Source organism: Lithobates pipiens, unplaced genomic scaffold, assembly GCF_037356315.1.
Source record: "Lithobates pipiens isolate NorthernLeopardFrog02 unplaced genomic scaffold, aLitPip1_a1.2 Scaffold_19, whole genome shotgun sequence".
NCBI lineage: Eukaryota > Metazoa > Chordata > Amphibia > Anura > Ranidae > Lithobates > Lithobates pipiens.
Genome location: NW_027507764.1, coordinates 122,747,299 through 122,759,628, shown reverse-complemented (window position 1 = coordinate 122,759,628; position 12,330 = coordinate 122,747,299). Strand labels below are relative to the sequence as shown.

Below are 12,330 nucleotides of genomic sequence, written 5' to 3'. Positions count from 1 at the left end.
AGCCGGGAGGCGGGGCCCTCTCCCGCCACCGATAAAAGTGATTTTGCTGCGAATCTGCCACAGAGACCACTTTTATCTTGTAGCCGACTTCCGGCTGAACACGGAGATACCTTGGGTTTTGGCAGCTAGCTTCTGCCATAACAACGATATCCATCCCCAAAGTACATTGGCGTGCGGCGGTCAGCAAGTGGTTAAAGATTTTCTGGCAGTTTAGTTCATCTCTACAGATCTTCTTATTCTGCCCAATCATTAACTAAAATTCTTTAGCTGATATGACCTGAACCCCCATTTTCCTGATTCAGTTTTCAGCAGGATGCATACAGTGATGTATTGGAGACTACAGAGTTAATGCAAATATGTATGTTTATTATGCAACAGTAAAAACAAAGAGATTGTCACAGACAGTAGTGCATGAGAAATACAAAACAATTTCTTGAGAAAAGTAACTATACAAATGTATTTTCTATAAATGTAACATTTTAAGGCATACAACTCTATAAAAACATTGCTTTGGCATGATAAATAATAAATTATTCTGGAATATTTAAATACTCTAAAACATTTGTATGTTAAGAAAAGCATAAAAAGTATAATAGAAGGAAAAGATGAAAAATTAGGACTGTATTATGCGTGAATATTTATTTGCCATTAAATGTGAATCTCACAATATTAGGCATGTGTGAACGGAGGGGGGGGGGGTGTATACCATGAGATGACATAGATAAGTTGTGATTTCCGATCACAGAATTCCATATGTCAGTTCAGTTAAAGTCCCAGGTCTCAGAAGGAAAGTCTATTGTCTAAATTAAAGCCTCGTACACATGATTGGATTTTCCGCAGACACACCACCAGACTTTTGTCCGAAGGGCTTGTACCGTGAACTTCTCTTGCATACAAACGGTACACAATTGTCGACCAACAAACACGAATGTAGTGACATACGATGTGGAGTTTCAGCTCCTGAGCTTCTGCTAATGTCGTGTTTGGTTAGCATTGATTCCGAGCATGCGCTTTTTTACTTCGGACTTTTGTGTTACGGACTTGTGTACACACGATAAGAAAATCTGACAACAGACTGTTGTCCACCAAAAATGTACTAACCTGCCATCCAACATTTGTTGGTGGAAAGTTGGCCAACAATTGTCTGATAGAGCGTACTAACGGTCAGATTTTAGGCAAACAGTCTGTCATCACACAATTCCCTGCTGAAAATCCGATTGTGTGTACGAGGCTTAAGACATTATTTTGTATGTTCTGGTCGGTCCTTATGGATCCACTGTGCGAGATATAGCTTAATATTTTTAGTCTAAAGTATTGCTTTAGACTATCCCTTCAATTGTTTGTACTTTATTTAATTATTAGGGTAAAGAAGTAGCTGGCCCTAACAACCAAACTTCTATTTTTTTTGTTATTTTTAGCAGACCTGATCTTGAATATTAACATCTGATGGCTTCCTCAAAGTTTTTATCTTAAACATTAACCCATTTGTCTCTAAATTAATGCATACGTTCATTCTTCTTCTATTTGAAGTATACCTAAAGGCAAAACTCATTTTAACAACTTTACGGACCGCCGCACGCTGATGTACGTCCCTACTTTGGGGACGGATATCGTTGTTATGGCAGCAGCTAGCTGCCATAACCCTGGTATCCCCGTGTTCGGCCGGTGGTCCGGTATAAGATAAAAGTTGTCTCTGCAGCAGATTCGCCGCAAGATCACTTTTATCTATGGCGGGAGAGGGCCCCCCTCCCGCAGCGATCCAGTGCCCTCCGCCGCTTACCGGAGCTGCCGGCAGCGGCGGAGGTGATCGCATCTGTCCCCTGGGCTGACAAGTGAGGGGAAGATGGCCCCCACCCATCTCCATGACACTGCAGGATGGAAGCGACGTCATAACGTCACTTACGCCCATAGCTCTAAAGGGGCATTTTATTTTTAAAATTTTTTTAAATGACAATTTTTTTTTTTGTTATTGCATTTTAGTGTAAATATGAGATCTGAGGTCTTTTTGACCCCAGATCTCATATTTAAGAGGTCCTGTCATGTTTTTTTCTATTACAAGGGATGTTTACATTCCTTGTAATAGGAATAAAAGTGACAGATTTAGATTTTTTTAAACAGTGTAAAAATAAAAAGTAAAAGGTACAATAAATAAGATTTATTTTTTTTGAAACCTGCCCTGGCCCGCCAAGTTGCAGAAGCGAATGCATACGTGAGTAGTACCCACATATGAAAACGGTGTTCAACCCACACATGTGAGATATCGCTGCGATTGGTAGAGCAAGAGCAAAACATGCAGCTGGTAGAATTTTTAAAATATCGTCTATGGAGATTTTTAAGGGTAAAGGTTTGTCGCCATTCCACGAGCGGGTGCAATTTTGAAGCGTGACATATTGGGTATCAATTTACTCGGCGTAAAATTATCTTTCACAATAAAAAAAGGGCTAACTTTAATATTGTCTTATTTTTTAATTCAAAAAAGTGTATTTAAAAAATAAAAAATTAGCTTGTAAGACCGCTGCGCGAATACAATGTGACAGAAAGTATTGCAACGACCACCATTTTATTCTCTAGGATGTTCGAAAAAATTTATAATGTTTGGGGGTTCTAAGTAATTTTCTAGCAAAAAAAACTGTTTTTAACTCGTAAAAACCACATCTAAAAAAGAGGCCCAGTCTTAAAGTGGTTAAGATTTGGATAGAATGGTGGAGAATTAAAAACCACTGTCGCTTTTTTGCTGCGTGGGTCCCCTTAGGGAGATTTGCTCTCTCTAATAGTCATGATTACCAATGTCATGGGGAACAAGGGTTGCCACCAGAACAGTAAAAGGGGAAATTTTTCATTGGGGGCATTTGTTCTCATGACGATAACTGTCTAATGCCCCATACATGCGGTCGGGCATGCCGACCACAAAATCCGTCTGATTTTTTCAGACGGATTTTGGCCAAAAACTTGTGTTGCATACACACGGTCGGACAAAGTAGCCAATAGCTTTCGTCTCGTAATTTATTCTGAGCATGCATGGCACTTTGTCTGTCGGAATTCTTTACAAACGATCGGAAAAAGTCTGATTGGATTTTGTTTTCGAAAAAATGTAAGCTCCAGCTCTCAAAATTTTTCCGTCTGAATTTCCGACGGAAAAAGATAGAGCACACACACGATCGGGTTTTCCGACAACATAATCCGATCGGACTGTTTCCGTCTGAATTTCTGACCGTGTGTACAGGGCATAAGAGGGGATTTCCCTCATTGAAAAAATGACTAGAAAGATATCCTCTGACTTCCTTTTGAGTCTACAGAATGTGAAACGAAGGGAAATCTCCCTAATGGGACAGAGATGAAATTTAACAAAAATGTCCTCCCAGCTGCTAAACAAACAATTGGCAAAGCGTGGAAAACCCCTACTCTTTCCATGGCCAAAGCCAAATCTTGTATCACACAAACAATTTTACATCAGAAAGTGGAGACGAGGATAACCGATACAATGCAAAAATATTCTGCCATGTGGTACAACGTGGTTCACACATTTTCTCCCAGCTGGAATGAATTGTAGTCTGTCTGGCTTGTAGGTGGGGCTAAACCATAACCTCAATCCTTTTCTGCTTCTTCCCTCTTTCCTGGCCTTTTTGTCTTTCTAAATTATCTGTTTATTTCTGTCTTATTCTGTAATTCCCACTGCCTGACTGCTACATATATTGAGATCTTATTTTTTTGTGCCACCGCACAAATGTCTCTGTGTTTCAGTTCGGCATGTTGTAGTTTACACTGATGCCTGATAATAACTTTACTTGTATAACGTACTTGTCTCATTAACTTTGGTTCTTGCATGATTGTGTCAGTAACTACATCATGATTTATTTCCACGTTTTGTTATTGCAAAAATCAATAAAAACCTATGGAACCAATAAAAAAAATAAAAAATAATGTTTTGGACTTTAGATATACTTTCATTTTTAAAGCTATTTTCAATATTTAATGTTTAATTTAATGTGTGTTTTTCTTATCCATATAGTGATAGAGCTATACAGCATCTCCTTATTGAAAAAAACACATGTACCAGTGATAGTACATTTTGCTACAGCAATACTGAATCTGGAGAAAGCAGAAAATAAATTCCTGACCTAAATTACGCAGAATAGTTGTCCTAACCTGCAATAATTGGGCCTTTGTCTCCTAAGAAATTCTACACTTAGTATTAAATACTGCTGTTTGAATGGCAAAATATTTTCCTTTTGAAACATTTGGCATAGAACATTTGCTCTGTAGCCCAGAGTGTAGGCTTCGTATGGTGAAAGTACTAACACTGTTTAAAGAAACTGACAATAAAATAACTTAATGTTTTAAAACTTTGGAGTCAGAATTTGGACATTTTCACTCTTTTTTACTAATAAAAACTTTGGCTGCAAAACATGAGCATAATCTTATTAGCAGGAATCTTCAGTTAACATTTATCGTGTATTACAATCTATTTCAGTCTTGTATAACATGACTAGAGCATTTTAGTATACAATTAGAATGTGTTCTTGGGCTTTCCAGTAAAATATTATTTTTTGGCTGGTTTTGAGTTGGCAAAAGTAACAAACACAACACCCGTCTCATTTCCTTTACTGTTGGAATTTTCTGCTAATGGCATTGCATGTCTTCTAAGAAGAGGGGAGGCAGTCACCTCAAATCGGGGAGCAGCCGATACGACTTCATACGTCGAAGAACACTGAGTGTCAGATTGTTTAGTTACTGTTGTAGATGTTTTGGACTTTATAATTGTGTTGCCAAAAGGATCAGATTGTTCATATTTTTCTGTCACTATTGTCGTTCCGATTACTTTAGGTCCTTCAGGTCCAGTCTTCAACTCTAAAACACTTTTTTGTCGTTGAGAGCCAGGACTCGATGGCGCGTTATTGTTCACTTTGTTATTAGGTTCATAAACTGCTGGAATACCAAGAAGTCCAGCTGAAGATTGACTATTGCCACTTGAAATACTCCACTGGACGAAGGGATCTGTGCAATCTTGACCATTTTTGTTTAAATTAATTGTTGAGGATGAACAGTTTCCATTTTGTTGTGTTGACTTTCTGGCTGTGGATTCTATGCTAATAAAGGAAGGGGATATAGGAGACAAGCGACTTGGAATAGCATTCACCTCCAGCTCTGTATTCTTATTTTCCGTTACTTCTAGGTTGTTCTTAGTATATGCATGTTTTTGTCCTAATGATTGTGTTGTTCTCTCCGGTTTTGACTTACTGGAAACAATGCTAATTTTTCTAATATTGTGAGATGTATTCGATGAAGTTTCAAGAGATTCTCGGAAAAGACTTGAAAGACTTGCAATATCAGACTCTGATTTTAAATTTGAAACAGAATATAGGGCCTTCTTAACTGTTTCCTCAATATCTAGAAGTCTTGCTAATGTCTGTTCTTTTAAATACTTTATTTCAGCACTTGCCTTTTCAAGATCCTCAAAGGCAAGTTCCACTGACGAGACACTTTCTGTATCATCTTTTAGCATCTCAAAGCTTTCATTTTTGTGCCCTTCCTGCTGCTTTAGATGTAGAGTTTCTTTTTCTTTACTGGTTGCGATCCATTCTGGAACATTCTCAAATAAACCCTTCACAGACTTTATATCTACATTACTGGCCTCTTCTTCCAGTTCTTCTACTTTTTTCAAAATTGTCTCAAGTTCATCTTGCTTTTTCAAGTTTTCAAAAATGTCCGTTGCTGCTTTGACATTATCCTTCATAATTTCATCCATATGAATAGATAATCGTTTCCGTTTTTCACCTTCTGTTTCTTTTCTTTTCTTTACCCTCATTACAACGCCTTTGTTATCACTGTGATTACAACTATCACTTGTTTCAGTTAATGTAATATTTGTCTTGTCTATTACATTATCTTTATTTTCTAAAGGTTGGTAGATTATGGATTTATCCTCTAAAATAGGTTCTAACTGTTCTGGTTGTGCCGTACAAGCTTTTACTTCACTGACTAGTGTAGTATTTTGAGTTTTTGTCAATAATGTAAATTCATCCTCGAAGGTTTGGTTTTTGGTTGTACTGGTGTTTTTTTCATTGCATGTCATGTTTATACTATCGGTAAGCATGTCTTTTTTGGATTTAGAAAACTTTGATGGGCCATCAGAATAATCATGGGCCTGTTCAGACTCATTGCCTGGTAAAATTGTGGAACAAGAGTTATTAGTTGGAGTAGTAGGTGGTGGAGATGAAGCTGGTGTTGAAGTCATGGGGGTCTTAACTCGGTGACGAGGTGGGGGACATTTACCAGGGAGAAGATGTTTTGGCTTTGGTGGTGGCACTGGCTTTTTTCTTTGTGTTGGCTGAGATGTACTTTTTGTGTTCACATTCTTGTCAGATGTGTTTTCACTTGCCTTTTGGTTAATGGGCTCTGCAAACTTCAGTACAGAATCATTCATCTTTTCAGAGTCATCTTTTGTTGCATCAGCATCACTTGTGTTGGGTGGTTGGTACTTCTCTTGTCCAGTTACAGTAGCTGAAGAAGGAGGAGAGTCATTGTCAGATGGGTGTACCGATTTAACGAGAGCTTTATTTTTTATCTGCTGGTCATTATCCTTTCTTTTGCTAGCAGCATAAGACTGACCTGCATTTCTGTATATCATTGCAGCTTTAAAGTCACCCTTTGATACATTAACATTAGACTTTTGGAGCGACTGAAGGGCAGATGTTAAATTACCTCTTACAACTTCTTCCTTTTCTATTACTCTTTGTTCTGTTGAAGCATTCTGTAATGCTCTCATTGCTGCCTTTATATCTCCTCTGACAATATCTTGGTCTCTTTCCTCTTGCTCTAATTGTGTTTTATATTCATCATCAATAAAGGGATTTAAATAATTTTTTGCTTGTTTGGGTGACTCAGCATTATCTGTAATACTGTTAGTTCCTACTACAGGAACCTCCCTACTCCCCTGAGCAGCCTCTTTCTCCTCCTTTTCAGAATCACTGACCTTTTTTGTGGAGGTGGTAGATTTCTGAAGACTTGCATAAGATGTCCGTGTTTCTTGAGATTTAGTTGTGACACTTAAGGTATGTTTTGCAGATGCACATTCTTGATGTATTGCTGCTTGAATGGGTTGCACAGTGTTCTCCAGTACAACCTGTTTTGTACATTCAACTTCTTGGTTGGTGTTCTGGATTTTGCATTGAACCTGTTTTTGAATGCTTTTAGCTTCAGCTGTGATTTGACGCAGATCCGACAATGCAGCTTGAAGATCGCTGTTATCTCTACAAGTGTCTTTTACTGTATTGGAGGTGAGATCCCCAACAAAACATTCTTTAAGTGATGTCGCCTGTTTTTTTTCTTCAGTTGTGTTTTTGCTGACTGCAGATTTCTGCAGTGTGGAGCTGATTTGTCTTTCATCATTCAGAGTGATGTCTTGTTTCGCTACTTTGCACCCTGTTGTAGCTTTTTGGTTGTTAGCTTCTGCTGTATTCACTGTTATGCATTTTTTCAACTGTTGCTGAGGTTGTACAGGGTGAAATACAGGGGGGGATGTAATATATACACATTCTGAACTTCTAGTGCTTTGGTTGTCTTTTTGTATAGCTGTGTTATTTTGCTCAGTGGCAGTTTCTTGATGAACGGGGTTACTTTCATATAGTGTAAGAGCATCTATTTCTGAATCTGTTTGAAGACTTTTTAGGTACCCCAGATCACCTTTCTCAATGCAACTTGTGAATAATTGAACATTTCCTTTCTCATTTTGTTCACGTGTCACTGAGAGTTTTGGTTGACTGTCCTGGCTACAAGCAATGAGAGAGCCAATAGTGGATTTAACATCTCCTTTGGCAACAACCTCACCAGTCTCATTAAATTTACAATGTGATGAAACAGAGTAAATGATAATTTTTACAGAGCCTCTTTCTGACTCTTCCATTATAATGCCAGTTTTGCGAGAGTCATCTTCATTTAGCAATATCTTGATGGCTTTTGCTACATCATCCCTGACAGACTCTTTGTCTTCTTCTTTTGACTGAACTGTATTTAACAGATTTAACTTGATCATTTGTAGATGTCTGCTATCAATTTCTTCAACCAGGATTCCATGGGGTTCAACATCAGTTCTGTGGAGTAACTGTAAAAGTATTCTTTGAAGGTTTCCACCAACAGTTTCTTCCTTTTGGATATCCACATTAGTTTGTGTTGATAGCTGATATTTTATCATTTTCACATTTCCACCATGGATGTTTTCTATGGCAATTCCTTGATTCTGAATAATTTTGCGGGAGAAGAATGCATCAAGGGTATCCTTTATGTTTATTTCTCTTTGTTCAATACTAGTTGAATGTTTCAAGTCAATTTTGTCAAGAGGTGTACTTTCAAATAGCCATGTGGTGCTTTTTACATTAGCTTTTGGAATATCTTCTGTGGTGTGAAGAGTATCTGGACTTTCTGTATCTTTTAGGCTATCCAGTGGTTGAGACTCAAATAACCAAGTGCATCTCTTGACATCGCCCTTTTGGCTATCTTCTCTTTGCACTTTTATTATCCCCTGATGTTCTTGATCCTCCCCTTTCAGGCTATCAATGGGTTGGTTTTCAAAGAGCCATGTAGAAGTTCTAACGTCTCCTTTCTGAACATCACTAACACTAACCAGTCGTACATACTTCTTCTGGCTAACTTGTTCTGTTTCAAAAAGCTGTTTATTTAATTGGACATCACCCTTTTGAATGTCATCAACTGTTCTTACAGCATGTTTTGCAATATCAGTAATGGTATCAAGTGGTTCTGTTTCAAATCTCCACCGTGCAGTCTTAACACAGCCCTTCTCAAAATCTTCTTGTGTGACAGCTCTGATGACAAATACTTCCTCATCTTTATTGATTCTATCAAGAGGTTTGGTTTCAAACAGCCATTTTGCACCTCTCACGTCTCCTTTCTCAATCTCTTCTTTTTTTACTGATGTCACTTCGTGATATTCACCACTTTTGTCTTGTATAGCATATAGTGGCTTGGTTTCAAAAAGCATGGTACAGGATTTTACATCTCCATGAGTGGTGAGAGTTTCTTGCACTTTGCTAATCTCCTTCTCATCAAACTCTTGGTGGATCTGATCTAATGAATAGGTTTCAAAGATGAATTTTTTACCTCCAACATCACCATATTGGATATCTTTTTCTGCGGGTAGCTCTTGAAAACCATTTTTGTTGTTTTTTATAGAATCCATTGGACAGTTTTCAAAAAGCCATGTGAATTTGTTTACAGCACCAACTTGTATGTTTTCTTCTGTAGGAACATCTGTTTTCTGTAAAGCAACTTGTTCATTTGGCATTGATTCAAAAATCTCTTTCACTCTCGAGACTTCACCTGATTGGATTTCAACACGACTTGCATATCGGATCACTTTTCGGAACTCGTTAGAAGAGGAAATACTGTCTATAGGTTCAGTCTCAAACAAATGTTTGGTTGTTTTCACGTTAACACCTTCTAAATCACTCTGAGACGCACTGCTCACATTTATGTAACACTCTCCAGAGTCTTTGATGGAATCTAATGGTTGAGTTTCAAACATCCAAGTGTAGGACTTAACATCACCCCGGATTAAAGCTTCCTTTTCTGGTTTCTCCGATTTTTCATATAATATATCAATGGGCTGGGTTTCAAACAGCCATCTGCATTTCTTCACATCACCTTTCTGTAACATTTCTTTCTGGGGTGCACTGTGTGTATCTTTTGAAAAGACATCAACAGGCTGAGTTTCAAAGAGCCATCGGGCTGTTCCCACATCTCCAGACTCAATCTCTTGTTTAGTGATACCTTTAATTATGTCCACCTTTTGGGTGCCATCATTAAATTGATCTAGTGGTTTTGTTTCAAACATCCATTTGTAATTTTTAACATCACCACTAACTATTTGCTCCCGACTGACAGATGTGACTTCATGATAATTGCCCAAACTGTCCTCAATGGCATACAGTGGTGTGTTTTCAAACAGTGCCTGAGTTGCCTTCACATTTCCTAATTTTATGTCTTCCTGGCTAGAAACGTGAACACTCTTAATGGATTGAATGCTATCCAGGGGAAGTGTTTCAAAGAGATTTTTAAATGATTTCACTTCCCCTTTAACAATGTCTTTTATGTCTGTTTCAGTTTGCCCACTAGATTCTTCTTCTTTGTGGGAAATCTTGTCCAGTGAACAAGTTTCAAACACATGTTTCCTTTGTTTGACATCTCCCTTTTCTTCACTTGATAGTTCAACTTTTTTCAGCTCGCCAAATTCCATGCTTCCTTTGAGTGACTCCATTGGTTGTGTTTCAAAAAGCCACAGCGTGGACTTCACATCACCAGCAACTATATCTTCTGTGGTTGAAATTTTACTATCAGTGTTGACATTTATAGAGTCCAGATATTGCTTCCCAAATACGTTGCTTTGCTTTGAGACATCCTCTCCTTGGATTGTGTCTACAGATGCCTGGAATACTCCTTCTATATGCTCTTTTATTGTGTCTAAGGGTTGAGTTTCAAATACCCACTTAGTTGCATTCACTCCCCCTTTAGCGATCTCCTCCAAGGAAATCCCTCTTATAATCTGAACTTTGGAGGTATCCTTGTGAATAGTGTCTAAAGGCTGGGTTTCAAACAACCATCTTGCTGTGTTTACATTGTTGCTCTGTGTTTCTTCCCTACAAATGGATTTAATTTCATGAATATTTCCTGTTTTGTCTCTGATTGCACAGAGAGGCTCAGTCTGGAACAGTTTAATAGTTTTGTTCACATCTCCCTTCATCTCTTGTATTTCAGATTTGAGCTGAAGGATATTGTGTTCTTCTACAGAGTTGCAGCGGCCTACTTCATCTAGAGATTGTGTCTCGAAAAGCATTTTGGTGCCCTTCACATCACCCTTTTCCACTGGGTCTTTTAAAACTGCCTCTTGAACTTCGGTGTCTTCAGGATATATTTTGTTTAATGAATCAAGTGGTTGGGTTTCAAACAGCCACAAGGCTGTCTTCACATCACCTTTTCTTTGATCCTTGCCAAGCATGGCAGGAGAGGAGCTGTTACCATCTACACATGTCTGACCTTGAAACATCTGAGATGTATTTCTAACATTTCCTCCAAGTACAATCTCTTCTTCAGTCAATTTCCGACTACCTTGATGTTCTCCAATAGTATCCAGATTCCAGTTTTCAAAGATCCAACGCATGGATTGCACCTCCCCTGGCAACACTGCATCCAGATTGACTGAAGTTGGTTGGTTAGGTTCATCTGCTATGCTTAATAATTCATTAATGTCTTGAGTCACAGCATGTTCTAAATTTTTCCTCAACTCTGGATGCATATGGCGGTAAAGTCTTTTTACCTCATTGACTTGTCGCTGCTCATAGAACTTAGAAAATGACTCTTTTGGTGGTTGTGGAGGAAGGTTGCTTGAATCCTGTGCACCAGTTACTGTAACAGAATGATGTACTGATTCAGGGGGAGGTGGTAAAGGTAGATCAGCATCAAGCTTTTTTTCTTGAGATAACTTCATGATGTTGTCTGCCATCTTTATAAGGAAAAAAACAAATTTTTAACACTTTTACCCTACTTTCTTACTGTTATTCCTAAAATGTTGTTAAATAAAGCAGTTGAGAATAGCCCATACACATATACAAATGGTGTATTACATACATACACAAAAATTGACCATATATTCACATGCTTTTCAATAGTATGATTTCATTTTTAATGGATGTGATAGGGAAACTATAGAAGGCAATGCGGCATTATTAGTAAGCTTAGAAAATACTTTATATAATGTCAGCCAAGTCTAGAAATTGTAAAACAAATGATGGGTTCATATAGTTTGATAAAGAAGTGTTTAAAGGGTACTGATAATGTCAGATTTTATCAGCAGAGGCAAAACAATTATTGCGGCACAAGTATTTAATTACAGTGTCTCCTTATATGAAAGGAAAAACTCAGTACAGAAGGGCAATGCTGTTGCTTTTAAATACGTTTTGAGAGGATGTAGGACCAACTCTGATTATAATTATAAGAATTAAAGAAGCATATGTACAGATTCCACAGGGTGATCCGACTTGTGTTGTCTAACCCAGTGGTCATCAACCCTGTCCTCAGGGCCCACTAACAGGCCAGGTTTGCAAGATAACTGAAATACATCACAGGTGATATCATTTGCTGCTCAGGGACTGCAGTATTCTACTCTGCATCTCCCTAAGGTAAAACATAAAACTTGGCCTGTTAGTGGGCCCTGAGGACAGGGTTGACCACTGGTCTAACCACTTCATAAGAATCTACATTTATGCCTACATAGGGAGGAGATTGGAGAAACGTTCAGGCATTGCCAGAAACTGTTATCGT

General features: G+C 38.1%; 1 protein-coding gene and 1 long non-coding RNA gene across 3 annotated transcripts in view; one reads left to right on the top strand and one right to left on the bottom strand.

Annotated features, from left to right (window-relative positions):
- Positions 1-345: 345 nt before the first annotated feature.
- The window catches only part of XIRP1 (xin actin binding repeat containing 1), a 37,779-nt gene continuing 25,794 nt past the window's right edge, over positions 346-12,330 (bottom strand). For both annotated transcript variants that reach the window (XM_077491218.1, XM_077491219.1), the window contains one exon: positions 346-11,512. In XM_077491218.1, coding sequence (XP_077347344.1) covers positions 4,541-11,512 — 6,972 coding nt within the window. In that variant the 3' untranslated portion in view covers positions 346-4,540. The remainder of the gene's footprint in view (positions 11,513-12,330) is intronic.
- Positions 6,945-12,033, top strand: LOC143996254 (uncharacterized). The gene is made up of 2 exons (XR_013277520.1): positions 6,945-7,052; positions 10,768-12,033. It is a non-coding gene; the product is annotated as an uncharacterized LOC143996254 (long non-coding RNA).